The sequence below is a fragment of the Mytilus trossulus genome, chromosome 14, assembly GCF_036588685.1.
Source record: "Mytilus trossulus isolate FHL-02 chromosome 14, PNRI_Mtr1.1.1.hap1, whole genome shotgun sequence".
In the NCBI taxonomy this organism is placed as follows: Eukaryota; Metazoa; Mollusca; class Bivalvia; order Mytilida; family Mytilidae; genus Mytilus; species Mytilus trossulus.
This window is the reverse complement of record NC_086386.1, coordinates 74977521-74993404: the sequence shown is the minus strand read 5'-3', so window position 1 is coordinate 74993404 and position 15884 is coordinate 74977521. Positions and strand designations below refer to the sequence as shown.

The 15884-nt window shown below is 31.4% G+C and overlaps 1 protein-coding gene across 1 annotated transcript; it reads right to left on the bottom strand.

Annotated features, from left to right (window-relative positions):
* Positions 1-1729: 1729 nt before the first annotated feature.
* Positions 1730-8417, bottom strand: LOC134698064 (E3 ubiquitin-protein ligase TRIM9-like). Its single transcript, XM_063560353.1, has 4 exons — positions 7638-8417; positions 5727-5774; positions 3548-3565; positions 1730-1739 (listed from the first exon to the last, which is right to left on the bottom strand). Exons 1-4 carry the CDS (start codon positions 8402-8404, stop codon positions 1730-1732), a joined length of 843 nt encoding a protein of 280 aa, XP_063416423.1. The 5' UTR covers positions 8405-8417.
* Between the last annotated feature and the right edge of the window lie 7467 nt (positions 8418-15884).

The following is a 15884-nucleotide window of genomic DNA, read 5'->3' as shown; positions in this document are numbered from 1 at the left end:
AAAGCTGACTTACTACAAATATAATGAAATTCACATATTAAGTAAACACAAAATATCTTTGAAATATAAACATGCTAAATATGGAGGACAAGTGTAAAACAATGTGTATAGGGTAAATAACATAATAACAAAATAGATAGATATTTCAGAACAATTTATTCAAACAATTGGATATAAAAAAATAAGACGTGAAATATCAATGTGATATTAAAAACTTATTTGTGTCGAGACGACAACTTAATGACAAAACATATCAATAGACTAAACAAATTACCAAAAAATAACACTTCACAAAAAAATGTATACAGATAAACGCATACCAAATCAAAAACAGAGGTTGATCCTATGTGCTCCAAAAAAATCCGAACGGTTAGCAGAACCTTGTCTACTAGATAAATCGTTTGTCTTACTTATGTCAACATGGTTTAGTACAAAACATGAAAACAACACGTTATAAATTTCATGCGTCCGAATTGAAAGCGCTATTCTTGATTTACTTTCATAAAGAACGCTCAAAGCCGAATATACATGTGTAAAGCCAAGGACCAAAGCAGTTGAAGAGCTACATCCACAAAAAATATATATAACTAGCAAATTCATTTAAGGTATGTGTATATGAATTGATAATCAGTCGCATTAGTTCATTTCAAATTCAAGAAAACATGAAATGATTGTGGTAAAGACATTTGGAATGCACAAAAATATGTTTCCATTAATTCAAAGCTATAAATATGGATGATCACCAGAATATAGCAAACGATAAAAAGAGGGGCGAAAGATCTCAGAAGGACATTGAAACTCATAAATCTAAATTAAACTGACACCGTCATGGTAAAAAAAAAACCAAACAAATAATAGTACACAAGACGAAACACAGAAGACTATGACTAAGCATCACGAACCGCACCAAAACCTTGGGATGATTTAAGGTGCTCTGGACGCGTAAGCAGATTCAGCCTCTTGTATGGCCATGTGAAATATAATATTAAAATGACATCACAAAATTACACGACTACAAAATAAATAAATTGGAGAACACAATAGACAAAGAAACACACGAATAATAGCTAAAAGGCAACAAGTTAAAGATTTTAATACGCCAGAAGTGCATTTGGTACACACACGACTTACTAGTGACACCCAAAACACATCAAATGAATGGTCAATAACTGACGTATTCCTGACTTGGTAAAGGCATTTTTGAATGTAAAAAATTGTGGATTGAACCTGGTTTTATAGCGTTAATCCTCTCATATCAAATTTCATTATATTTACAACGATGCTTAAACAGAACAGAAATGATAATATTTTAAATTGGCAAAATATAAATGTGTCTTAACAAAACTTTCTGTAGAAAGAATAACCTGGATAATCAGAAAACCATCCATCCTAAGTAGTACATGTACTTGTGATTCGCTGAGGTAGGTTTCTTCTTCTTTGTCGAATAAATAAAAGCAACAGAAGTGTACCGCAATTCAGAAGTAATTCTTCGATTAGTCAAAACAGAGTCGAATTACAAACTAAAACCGAGACACATCAACTTGATCAACTATAGGTGTAATACCACCATTGATTTCCGCCTTTTAGTCTTTGTTAAATTAACAAGTACGATTTCATAGGTTGGCGTAACAGACAAGCATTCACCTAATCTAACCTAGTCAATTAATAACCCGAGCGCGCTATGAAATGGTCTCGCTCACACTGTTATGAAAACGATATTAAATTGTACTTACAACTTGCTGAAAAATATAGAAATAGATTTATATTAGTACACACAAATGTGTTAATCACATTTAATGTGGATATAATGAACAAATCGTGTTAAAACAGGACAATACTTTGAAAATTATTAGCATACAAACAAATCAACTTCGCTTCTTCAACGCAAATCTTGTCTTCAGTAAAACCACTTATGACTCAAGAAACAGTTTAATGATTATTATGATAAATGGCTGTCTAATTAAATTCTTATTATATTTGCTCTTTGGTCGGTTTATTTTCTCTTTGACATTTTTTTATATTTCCTTTCCCCATTTTATCATTGAAGACGCTAACAATGTGAATGTGAATATGAATCCTAAGACCGCCATGCTGAGCCAGATTTTGAACGTGCAATCCCACAAGGCAACAGTCCGCAGAAAGACACCACAACATATCCGGACACGTTATCCGACACAATCAGTCTTTGATCTCACTCATTAAAGACAAGTGCTAAGATGAGAACCAGCAGACAACCATTTTTAAGTTTTGGCCTGACCCGCTGTAGATCAAACCACAGTTTAATAACAATGGAGGATGGCCAAGTGGTCTATCTAGCTACTACTGTAATTACTCGACTCTAATCTTAAGTGACTAGGATTTTCAGTTTTCCTATCCAAGGTCGGCGGTTTTCTCCGGGCACCAATAAAAACGTCGCCACGATATGGCCTAAATGCGGTGCTTAAAAGTTGCGTTAAAACACCAAAAATCAAAATCAATCAATAACAATCGAGTCGAGGAAATCACTATGAGATCACAGAGATTGTTATATAAACGGTTGAAAGACCAAATCCTAATACGCAGAGCATTTAATAATTCCAAAATGTTTAACTAATACAAAAAATAATGTTTTATTTGTACTGACACTTATGCATACCTTATTTTTCTAAAATTTGATAATAATATGACACAAATACTTACAAAGGGGGTATACTGAAAGAACAAATACAACAAAAATGTCAAATAAGATGCCAAACAGCATACTTAACTATAAAATATGTTTAAAAAGAAGAACACAGAATATTTGAACTTCATGTATTTATTTCAGTACGCGTCAACATTAAGCAATCATGAATTAAAGAAATTGCTCTTACAAAAAGAACATGAATTTTACTCCTCTTAGAAAATTACTCGGTCATATCAATACATTTGATTCTTTCACTTGTTGTTTATGAAATGCAAACTTTTTTTCAAATTTAGATAAGATAAACATATTTGTGAAAAAAAGTCAATACCAATGTATAGAATAACGCAGTCTTTTTCATTTTATCTTTTATATCGTTTTGGTAACTCAGACTGTATAAACTAAATAGTTATAACGTTGTTAGCCCATTGTAGTGTAGGTGTTTATTAAGATTGCAAACACTATTTCGTTCAACGTGCAGAATCAGTTTCCAAGGCAGTTTTCGTGTAGTATCGAAATAACTTTCAAAACAAAACGCTGTGTTTGTATCAATCAACAACGGCCATATGTGAATCGTGTTTTTCATTACTTAAGTAATTCAATATTAGTATATATTTAAAACAAGCTGGTTGTATTTTGTTAGCGAACATATCTGAAGAAAATAAATAAAATAGTTGCGCTTGTATAATTTGGTTTTTTTTTTACATCTTTTTGATAATTATTCGGCTCATGTTAATATAAACTATTAAATAGCTAATCCAAGATGACAATGCTAAAATTATTTCTTTCATTTCCATTTGAATATATCATATATCAGTACTTTCTACAATAAGGCAATCTTATTCACTGAATATTTTGTTAATTCATACAAACACGAATACTCACCTAGTAACAAGTTCTGTCCTGAAATTCAAACAAGTTAAAGTTAATAGTTAATTTACTATTCCCAAAAAAATGTGTGAAAAGGATTTAATTAAAACAAAAAATACACCTTTCCTAACGGATGTCAAGTTGATTCAACATTCAACATTCTATATTTTTTTTGGTTAAACATTTTTTTTCAAAATTCATTTTCTTTCGAAATTTGTTTATTCCTTTTTTTTTTATATCATCGTTTTCAACATTAATATTTCGTAATTCAACATTAAAATTTCATAATTCAACATTCGATTCCAATATACAACATTCGATTTCAACATTCAAATTCAAATTTCGGTTTCAACATTGAACGTTTGATTTCAATATTCAACATGTTCAACTTAAAAAAAAATCAATCTTTTTTATTACATTCGATTTTTTACATTCAACATTCGTTTTAAACAGTTTGCATTATTGTTTTCATACTTTTTTAAATTTTATTCCATATTCGATTTTAACATTCAACATTCGTTTTCAACATTCAGCATTCCTTTTTTCATTATTCAGCATTCCTTTTTTCATTATTCAACATTCAATATTCTTTTCAACATGCAACATTTAACATTCGATTTCAACTTTTAACATTCGATTTCAACATGAAACATTCAACATTCGATTTCAACTATATATCGCAGCACAGCCTTCAACAATAGTAAAAAAAATAATATCGTATAGCAAGCTTTTAAAGACCCCCACACGACAAAATAATTTAAACGAGAAAAATAAGAATTTGACTAATACATGTTATATAAAAAAAAATTAAAAAAAATTGATGGCAACCAAAATATTTCAGGAATGAATAAATATGGCATTGTGATCAATAGTTGATTTGCTTTTAGTGTAAAAAAAGGTATAAAAATTCCACGTTTGAATTTGGTCATTAAGACGTATCCTTGGTACCTACGAATTTAGACTTGTTACAGGGTTTGTAACATGAGAAACACGATGGGTTCACCATGTTTTACAGGGTCTGCTTACTTTCCCGGAGCACATGAGATCACCCCCGGATTTTTGGTGGGGTTCGTGTTACTAGGTCTTTAGTTTTCTATGTTGTGTTTTGTGTACTATTGTTTGTGTTTTCCTTTATCAGTCATGCGTTGTCAGTTTATTTTCATTTTATGAGTTTGATCGTTCACCAGGTATCTTTCGCTCCACCTTTTTACTATCTTACTGTATCCAAAGCTGCTATTGTATATATCAAATGAAAATAAAAACAAAAACAAAAACATCACACTTACCTCCAAGTGTTGCATCTGTACCTGAATTGTCTACCTGGTGAAGTGTCTCTATAAAGATAGCATATCAACCGATTAGTAAAATTCCAATACAACTTATCACTATTTCTCAAACATACCTTAACATCATATAAAAAAGAAGATGTGATATGATGGCCAATCAGACAACTATCCACAAAAGACCAAAATGACACAAACATTAACAACTATAGGTCACCGTACGGCCTTCAACAACGAGCAAAGCCCACACCGCATAGTCAGCTATAAAAAGCCCTGATAAGACAATGTAAAACAATTCAAACGAGAAAGCTAACGGCCTTATTTATGTAAAAAAAAATGAACGAACAACAAATATGTAACACATTAACAAACGACAACCACTGAATTACAGGCTCCTGATTTGGGAACGGCACATACATAAATAATCTGGCGGGGTTAAACATGTTAGCGGGATCAAACCCTCCCCCGAACCTGGGACAGTGGTATAACAGTAACATCACATGGTTTCCCATTCCTTTTTAGTGTTGTAGTAAATTTCCAAGCAATAATGAACCGAATGTCTCTGATAACAGCGAGGCCGATATTGAAAATGACAAATCTGATATTGAAAATACATGTGACACAATTCAAGCTAGGGTCCGGGAATTTTATTCCACTTCTGTCATTCAAGATCAATCGGAAAATACATGTTATCTTAATCAAAATGATGAATTAGAAGATCCTTCCCGACTTCGAATAAATCCTATATTTGCTAACGACTCTAATTGTACAAAAATTTTTTTTTAAAAAGCTTTCCACATTCAGAGAACAGGCCTATGATGTATCGTTATCTGTTTGTGTATTTACAAAAGCAGAGCGTGACATATACTTGTTCATATGTTAGTCGTTCACTGGTTAATACGAATGAATACCTATGACTTGCACGTTGTTTTAGGGGTTCTTCTCTTTTTCCCGTTTCACTAAAAAAATAATAGAAATTATACCTTAACGATATGCGTTCGTTAAATATAATGTTTGCATCAATATTCAAATGTTTATGAATCATACATAATTAGCGGCGTTCAATTAAATATAAAAGCAAGATATTTTCCAAACTTTCATTTGGGATCCCGTTAGCATGTTTTAGCATGCCAAATTTTACATGTATTTGCCTGTTCCAAGTCAGGATCCTGTTATTCAGTGATTGTTGTTTGTTGTTGTGTCAATTATGTGGTCATTTTCATAAATTAACTATTTGCAAAAGTATGAATTATGCTGAATACAAAGGATTTTCTTATCCAAGGCAGATAACATTCGCTTTGTTTGGCACAATTTTTGGAAATTTTGGGTCATCAATGCTCTGCATCTTTGTATGGCTATCTTTACTATTTTAACCTGAGCGTCACTGATATGCCTTATGTAGATGAAAAGCGATGTATCTTTGTTAACTATTAGCATGTCGAAATGTTATTTTGTATAGTTTATCTGTGTTTTTCACTTCTTTTTATTTGAACTTTAGTCCTGTCATGTTGTTATGTTATTGTTATGTTTAACATTGCCATGCAAGTTCGAGATTTTGGTAGCCACAAATCTAGGTTCAATCTACCATTTGTCTTCAAATTTAATATGTCCTGTAACAAATCAGGCAAATGGCAGTTGTTATCTTACAGTTTGTTACTGTGCGTGATGCATAGTCGTTTTTTTTTGTTGCACTTCAGTTTTTTTCTGTTGTTTGATGTTTTTCTCTCACAGTTGATGAGTTTCCCTCAGTTTGAGATTGAAAAAAAAAACGGATATGTTTTCTGCCAATCGATTGATGAATTTCGCACAGTGGTATACTACTGGTGTCTTCATTTACATATTTACGTTCATTTGTTTGTACATAAATAAGGCCTTTAATTTTCTAGTTTGAACTGTTTTACATTTCAGGACGTTTTATTGCTGAATATGCGGTGTTGGTTTTGCTTATTGTTGAATGCCGTACGGTAACCTACTTTTGTTGATTTCTGTGTCATTTGGTCCTTTGTTAATAGTTGTCTCTATGAAAATCATACTACATCTTTCCTTTCCGCAGTGATTGATTTATAATAAAAATTAGGTACAAAAAACTGTCAGCTTTTCTCTTAATACCTTTATTACCTTTATTGTAAATTCGTAAAAAGATTATGTGAAACAAACCCTAATAAGTGTTATTTTAGGCCTGTCTAATGGTCTAATGTGTCAGGAATTTCTATTTTTAGAACTCAGATTTTCCGATTCTATTGATATCATTCAGACTCTTTCTTGACTAAACGTATGAAATGAAATAAAATCAGAACACTCTGAGAAACATTTCGACCTTGAGAACGGGAAGATACCCTTGACTGCGAAACATTTAATTCCAAATTGGCGTCGGTAGACGAAATAATTGCGATTACCATACTTGGGTAGGATTGCTACGGATGATTTCGACAACAAAAGTAGGCGTGTTATACATCATTGTGTAGTAAAATTAATTCAGATTTACGACACGTTAAATTTTTGTGGGGTCGGGAACTAAGAAATCGGCATCTAACGAAATGTCGCGACATGATGACATTTTTAAAAATGATTAAATATGTACCTTGTGTTATATTAGGGTACATAGGATTTGTTTTCTAAGACAAATGCCTGTGCCAAATGTTAAATAATTTCTATTTTCAATCTGCAACTAAAGGAGTCAATTTATTCGCCACTCCCACATTATGAAATCATATGAATAAAATAGGATTTTACAATATTCAATGACATATCAATTAAATTACGTGGCATCCCAAAATTGATGCCAATTGAACTTTGTGACCCAATAATTAAGAACAACTCACCTGAATGTTAGGTCTCCAATCATTTTCTTTATTTCACTTCTTTGTGCTCTACTTTTTACATATTTTACCGTTGGCATGCCAGTAAGCTGTTGCACTTCTACTGCAGCGAGTTGTGACTTTATTTCCTTCACTTTTAAAAGCAATGCTGACGTTTCTGTTATCTGTTGTGCGTTTTGAAAAATCTTGTACTGTTCCTCTACTTTATTCAAATCAGTTTTAAATGCATCACCCATAGACTGTAAGATTTGAAGTTGTGTTGATTGTTGTTCTTTCACTGATCTAATCAGATATTCAACTTCTGTGTCAATAAGCTCTTTTAACCGTAAACCTTCTTTTCTTATGGCATGCATGACTCCATCGATATCTCCGAGATATGCATGTGTTCCTTGCTCGATACCCATTATATTTGTTTTTAATATGTTCAGCTTAATGTTAATATCGCTTTCGATCTCAGCTTTGTTTATTGCAGATGATGTGTTGATTTCACATAAATCATGTTTTTTATGATCTTCAATAACACATATTTTACATATTGGTGCATCGCATTCCCTGCAGTAGTATATAAAGTTTTCATCATGTTCGTTACAGTATTGTTTGACTTCCGGGTTGATATTAGAACCACTTTGAAATGTGTGATTTTTTGTCATCTTTGTCCGTAAATGAGATATTTTACATCCATCACAAAACAACTGATCACATTCTTGACAGTAGTTATGTCCAGGACTTGAAACACAAATTTCACAAGTTTTAAAAGCTGCCTGCGCCATTTTGTGTATGTTTTGTTTATCTGTAGTTATGTATGACACTGTAAATTTAAATCCCTGTATTAATATACGGATATGGATACAAATTTCCGAATCATACCTTTATAAATAGTCGGTTCAAGGTAAAAATAGAGCTTTAACAAGTTCTACCTTTTATTGGATTGAAAAATATATTTTCTGCGTCTATCATTTTTTTATATCTGTATTATGTATCTTTTTTATTTTCAAAGTGAAAATGTATGTTTACCTTAATATATTTACATATGATTCAATGAAATTAATATTGGTGAATACGTTAATACAACAATAAGTAGATGTAAAAAGCTATACTTGTAGATACTTCCTACAATAGTTATAAGCCGTTACTTTTTATTGGACTTTCTTTGGGCAGTTGATTGCTATCGATTATTTTACATTCCATTTCGCATTTAATTCAATTCTGAAAAACTTTGTGATATCGTTCCAAATACAAATTATACACTGAAGGTATGCAAAGCAGAATTGTTGTTAGTGCCTGGGTTGTAAACAAACTGGTCTTGCTATAATTTGTATATTTATATTTATTTGGTTATCAATATTTTCGCTTCAGATATTAAGGCGTAGAAATCTTATATATTTTCAACAGAACTTCATAGCACATTTTTTAATGTAGTATTATCTCGAAACAGTAGTTCCTTGTTAATTTAAGTTCCAAATGGAAAAAAATATTCAGGAATAATTTTTCGACTGAAATATATATAACAGAACATATTCCAAACGGTATAAAGGATAAAGAAATATATTTTTCAGCGTTTCGCAGTATAGCGGGAAAATACTGTCTTAAAGTTGCTGTGATATTTTGTATGGATCAATGATGTATGATTCGATAGGTCAGGTGACCTAATATTTTGTTATGTAAATTCATTTTTCGTGGGTTCGTGAAATTTTTTTTTCTAGGTGGTCATTCTAGCCGTAGACATACGTAGACGTATTTTTTTTAAATAATCGTCATCATGGTGGAGTACGGCATCATTTCCCAGAAACGGTTTTTGCATTGCACCGTGCGCAGGTTTCCAAACTTTATAAGTTGGTTTGACATGGATGGCAAGTGTTTGTTTATGACGGGTATTCATAATATGATATTTATCATTTGGAATGTTATTGGAAGTTAATAGATATTTATTACTATTGTTGCTGGAAGTAAAGTTTATTGGGTTCACAAAGTTGTGTGTCAAATTACTTAGGATATATACTATCCCTGTGTTATATATGATGTATGCATATGTATATATGAGATTATTGTATTGTACTGAATTACAAATTCGATTAAATGCTGGTTCCAGTCAGTCTGCACGGCAAAATGCATATTTTAGTTGAGCCTTATTAAGGGGCCAAAATTATTGTGTTGTAAGGACTATTAGTTCAAACAGGAAAAGATGTTACGACACTTATAATAACAAAGTTTCAATGGGAACTTCTATTAGTCGATGCAATTTAGAAGTCTCTCTTAATTCTATATAGAATAGCTCGCATTTTATCAGTATTGTTTGACAATTTATAAATATCGATTGAACTTGTTGAAAGATGAGACTTTAATCAAACATTGAATTGATTTGCACTACATGACTCGGAACAATAATCAAAGGTGTATGAAACAGGTAATACAGTTGTTTGCCATATATTTACCTGTTAAAGGGATAATGAAACAGGTTACTGTTTATCAATAACAGCATAGTGTCAAAAACACACACAAATCGATCTATTTATACAATGTTATATACTTCAGTGTTTTTAATGTTTGATCTTTGATGTATGAATTTGTTAATTTTATGAGTTAAAAGTATACTACAATAATTCACGACAACAATAAAGATCAGTAACTTGAAACTGCATATACTTTCTAATTGACCGAAGTTTTGACGATATGTGTATATATACAACAACAAAAAAAGACAAAGAAAACAAAATCGCACCACAATATGTTTTCTTAACTGTGATTTCTTTTTTTATTAAGTCACATATTACAAATAACAGGAGACATTTTATCCTCTGGTTTATTCCAATTATCATGGCACTGATTTTTTTTATTATTGTTATTATGGGACCCTAAAAAGAGTTAAAAGTGACATATCATTATTGGACATTTGTTTCTTTTCTTCTTCTTAACATGGTACTCGGTCGGAGTTGGGGCGAACTTATGTTGGTTCAGTGTTATTTGCTATCCTAATTGCAAAGTTTTGTTAATCTGTACTGATTTTTACTCGACCAGTCTGAATTGGTCTGAAATTTACTTGATTAAACTCGACTGTAGTATGAACCATGCTTAATAGTATGAACTTGTACTCGACCAGTACAAATCCATTACATACGAGTCTGAACCATGCTCGACCTAGTCTGAACCATACTCGACCTAGTCTGAACCGTACTCGACCAAGTCTAAACCAACCTAGATATATTCTTTGTATCTATCAACTAAACTTGATCAATTTAGGAAATGTTTTAATATAGTATTGAAATTAAATTTTCACAATAATCAATCATAATATAGCTTCAACACAATATTCATCAACACTTACATATTTATATTTATCAACTTTTAAATATGAATAAAATAAGCTGATCAAATAATCTCAAAAATGAATAGACTAGTTCAGGGAAAGCTTGTTCGCGACCTAGAATTCTGAGTGGGTCAAGCGTTTAATTAAAATTCATGCGAGAATATGTGAGATTTGGATGAACTGGGGGCAAATTCATATATATGGTACACATCAATATTCGGTGTTTTTATTAGATAGGCGTTTATAGGAGGTTTCCAGATTTGCTACGTATCAGGTACGGTTGGTACGTAACACAACCGTTGGTGTTGTTTGGGAGGTTTCATTGAATGCATGAGATTATTGTATGTATCATGATGAAAATAAAGAAACGAAATTGCTTATCAGTGATAAAAACCTTATTTTTTTTATTTTATTACGATTTCTCTGCTTCTAGAAAACCTTGCACGTGATTTTATACGATAAAATTTATTTTGTGCACAAGAGAATGAATCAAACAGTCCTTACTGGAACTGAGTTGCCTCGACCTTTATATTCTAAAAATAGATTTGCGTTTCTGTATTGCTATGTTTTTGTTTTCTGTATATATTAAGAAAAGGATAAGAATAAAGAATGTTTTCTAATACTCAAATATAAATTGGAATAATTAGAAATTACTTATTAATAATATCTTACTTGCACCTTAGTGGTATCGTTAATGACTACATAGACGGATCCAGGGGGAGGGGGCTTGGGGCCAGCCCCCCCTTTTCGTGGCAAACATTTGGTTGACTATAATATAGGGAATCACTGAAGCATGGTTGGACCCCCCCCCTTTATGAAAAGTTGTGGATGCGTCACTAAACTAGTACACATACTTTAATGGCAAAATTGAGTTCAAAATTGTGTTGATTTCTCATTAAAATATTTGTTTATTAATTAAGCTATCTTTTCGATCATTGGAGCAACATTTTTTCATAAAACGCAACACACATTGTAAAACCATCGATCTATCTTTTTCCTTATATTTTGTCACTGAACTTTTAAGAAAAATTGTTGATTACATTAATGATCATTAATTACTTAAAGAATAAATATAAATTTTCTGACACTAACGAAAACCATTTTTTGAGTCGAGATATTAATTTATCGTCACGATGTCACCTCATCGTGTTCGCTTATTATTAGTATTTCACTAGATATTGTTATTACATTAATATTTGTAAATATTGTCGCGAGTAAAATTGTGTATTGCACGTGTCTGGGAGTAGTATAATATAATCTACGAGGGGTAATGTTAAACCAACATCCATCCATTAATCCATTTGTCGTACAGCATTCATTTGCCAAAAAAACTTCATACAACACAGCGTATTTTGTTCACTGATAACGGCAATAATTTGACGCTATATTTACACTTAGTCTAATGCAATATGAATATGTCTTTCTAACTCTTCGTAATGTTGCACGGAAAATACTATGTTGCTATATAATGTCTTTTGCACCATTTACAACTGATTTATGGACTCAAAATTAAGGATCATTTTCATCGGTTTGTAAATGTTTCAATGTAGTTTGTTCAGGGTTATATGTACTAGTATCATGAATACGATACTACTTAAAATAGTTAACTCCAGTTTTTCTGAGTTTTCTCTCTCGGCTTACTGCGAAAAAGATATATGAGCAGTTGTGTTAATAAAAAGGGCATGTTTCTGAAATTTATAGAGCATCTTGATTTTATGAGGGTTTTTTTATGAAGAAAAACTTTAAGCCCGACGGTGAAGATTATTGTCCGAAAAGGAAAGATGTCAAGTAAATACGATATCAGCCATATCTCTATGCATAATTGTTCAAATTGAAGATGTAAACAACCTTGTATTTTTTTCCTGACGTCTGATTTTTTTTTAATCTTTATTTTAGCAAAATAAATACAAAACTTTAACATTTTACAATGATACATTAAGTTATTACAAGCCAAATTTATAAAGTTTTTAATTTGTTTTGTAATTTAGCTTCTTTGTATCTATTTAGTTTCACGGGGAAATAACTCTTAATTATAAACCTTTCGTACCAACGGTTACTTGCAACGGTTGGTTGAAAGCATAATCGAGTGCACACACTATTGTTTCCTACGAATACAAGAAGAAACCACATGAAATTAGTCCCAAATTACAGCTAAAAATTCTCAAAACTGTTCTGCATATGATTCCTAAAACATGTGTTGATATAAAGCGTATGCATCAATAATTTTCAAAAGTTAAATGACGGCTCCCACTTCGTACTACGGTTGGTACGGTAGCAAATCTGGAAACCTCTATAAGGACGCCTTCTGCTTTCCCGTTTACCTGTGAAGTCGTTGAGTGTCATCTGTTTTTTGTTTGATTATGTGTAATAAAGTAAAATAAATAATATTTTGAAAAATTTCGGAACATATTGTTAAAAAATTACGTGAGAAAATTGGAAAAAAAATTTAAAATTACTGCTTTCAAATAACCAAAACGAAATGTTGATAAAGAAGGAACGATATTCTCCAAGTCCCTGGAAGCTGTTAAGAACTTTGAAGAAGTTTATGTGCAGAAATATATTTTTTTTTCGATTGAGAATAATTTCCAGAAACATGCTAGCGTAATGGCATTAATTGCCAAAACAGTATATCATACAATGGTGACACTACATAATTTTTTCTCTTTAGCTTTTTTTCTGGAGAATACAGATAAACAACCTAAACCATATGAGTGTCATGTGAGTCGGAGCTTTTTGAAAAGTAGTTGCTGGTCATAACACATAGTCGTAATGAATGATATTATGCGATGTATTCAATAAAAAATAAAAAATCATGGCTTTATAAATGTTATGTTTTCAATATTATATAAATAATCTGAACGTTAAACCTTGGTACAGTATATATACAGTCCTTGTTCAAACCATAATAAAATAAATTCCCATAAAATCAAACAGCTACAGATCGTCATATGGAATTAAAATCTTAGCAAAAAAGCCGCACCCACTTATAAGATATATTCTATGTCTTTACTCTGACTGTTGCATTTTGAACAAACGAGTTAAGAGTCCAGCGCAATGTAGAACACAATAGTTACAACATTCATATATCATTATCGTGATCTTGACCTGCATGGATATGCATTTAACTTGCAACTGGACGATTAAACAAAACGATTATTGATGACTGCACGAAAATCTTTAACCTCAGACAAAACATAAAATTAACTGTTCAGGAAAAACGAAGTCCATCTAGTAGTAAAATGCGGAAAAATGAAAATAAATATTTGCAAAAATTTGCCCTGGATACTGTATTTTGGACATAAAGAAGCTTCTGTCACAATTTCTTAAAATTTCATTATGGTTGACAACGATTTTGATGTAAAAAAAAATTTTGCTTTCGCAAAACTTGGCAAAAAGAAGGATGGATGTCAAAAGATCCAAGTAGGCAGCTATTTCACTCATAAATCTTAAAGACCTCCTTGCATTCGACAAGACGGCAATAATTATTTTCTTTTTGTAGGGGGGGGTATTTTTTCTATAGTAATTGTAGTATAACAAAAATAATCGCATTTAGTATCATTTTTCTACCTACTAATGTGAATTTTCTGACACAAAAATTAGTATACGACAAAATTGTTCATTAAAAGTATGTAATAAAATGCCAAACTATATATGTGTAAAAATTTACTATCGTAAGATACAACAAAAAAATTTAAAGATTTTTGTTCTGTTCAAGATCTTTATATATAAATCTCATTGAAATTAACTGGATATTCTGTATACATGTATGCTTCACAATATATCAAAATAAAATGCTGAACGACCCAGATCCCCCTCCTTTCAAAAATTGTCAATATCCAATGCATTTGCATTAAGCACAAAAAAAATATGTAAATACACTCATGCAATCAGGGCTAGCATTTTGAACATATATTTTAATGGTACCTAACTGTCAGAACATGATTACGATTATTAAGGGTATATCAATTGTGGCTAACTGTCGCCTGGTGCGATTAATAGTTTAAGGTAAAACTTTATTATACCATATGGCCTAGGTGTTGATTGGCTTTTATTTTTATGACCTAAGATCAGTTCCTCAGATATGGTAATGAAATAGCACCCGTAGCTTCTTGAATATACAGACGATCTGCTAGGTGAACATCACAGCATGAATCTGTTCATTTTGCGTGAAGGTAACAAAGTCAGGTAACATATATATCAAACCGTTCCTTTTGTAATTAAGATTAATTAACATAACGGTCAAAATAGTCTGTTTTAATATGTCAGTGGACTCTTCAGCTTTATAAGAAAATAACAACTTTTGTATTTATAAACGATATAATTTAAAGTGGTATTTGGTTTTGAAAGATACTTAGATTTTCGTTGTAATGTATCTATATTAACAGAATTGCTTAGCGGCACATTATTTGAATACTCAAAGAGAAAATAGAATTTCGTATATGTTGCAATAAAAATGTGTTGGAAGACGAATATCATTTTGTTTTATCATGTCCAACGTATAGATCTGTGCGTATAGAATGTTATATTTATTCTACTGTTCTTGGCCAAATCGGCACAAGTTAGATAATTTATTATAAATCTCTGACAGTAAAACTATGCATTTATTCAAATGCAACCGCTTTGAAAATTAGATCACATATAATGTCATAATATTATTGTTTAATCTGTTATTTCTGTTCTCTGCTGCCTTTTGTTTGTCATATGTTGTATACATTTTCGTTTGCCATAGCATGTGAAAATAAAAGTCTGCATTAATCTGACTACAGTAATAACGATGCCGATCTGATAAATCAATAATCTGATAATGCCCCTAGTTTATCAAATCTCGTATCTAATTAGTCGATAACGCAAAATCACGATCGATCTTGCACATGCGCATTGTTTCCCTGAACTAGAGTATTGTTACTAATATTATTCAATTTTTATTTTGAATGTTTCAGAAGTAT

Coding starts and splice junctions, on each gene's coding strand:
- LOC134698064 (XM_063560353.1), bottom strand. CDS start 8,404: ATGGCGCAGGCAGCTTTTAAAACTTGTGAAATTTGTGTTTCAAGTCCT. Junction 5,775..7,637: donor ATTGGAGACCTAACATTCAG/GTGAGTTGTTCT, acceptor TTATTTTTTTAG/TGAAACGGGAAAAAGAGAAG.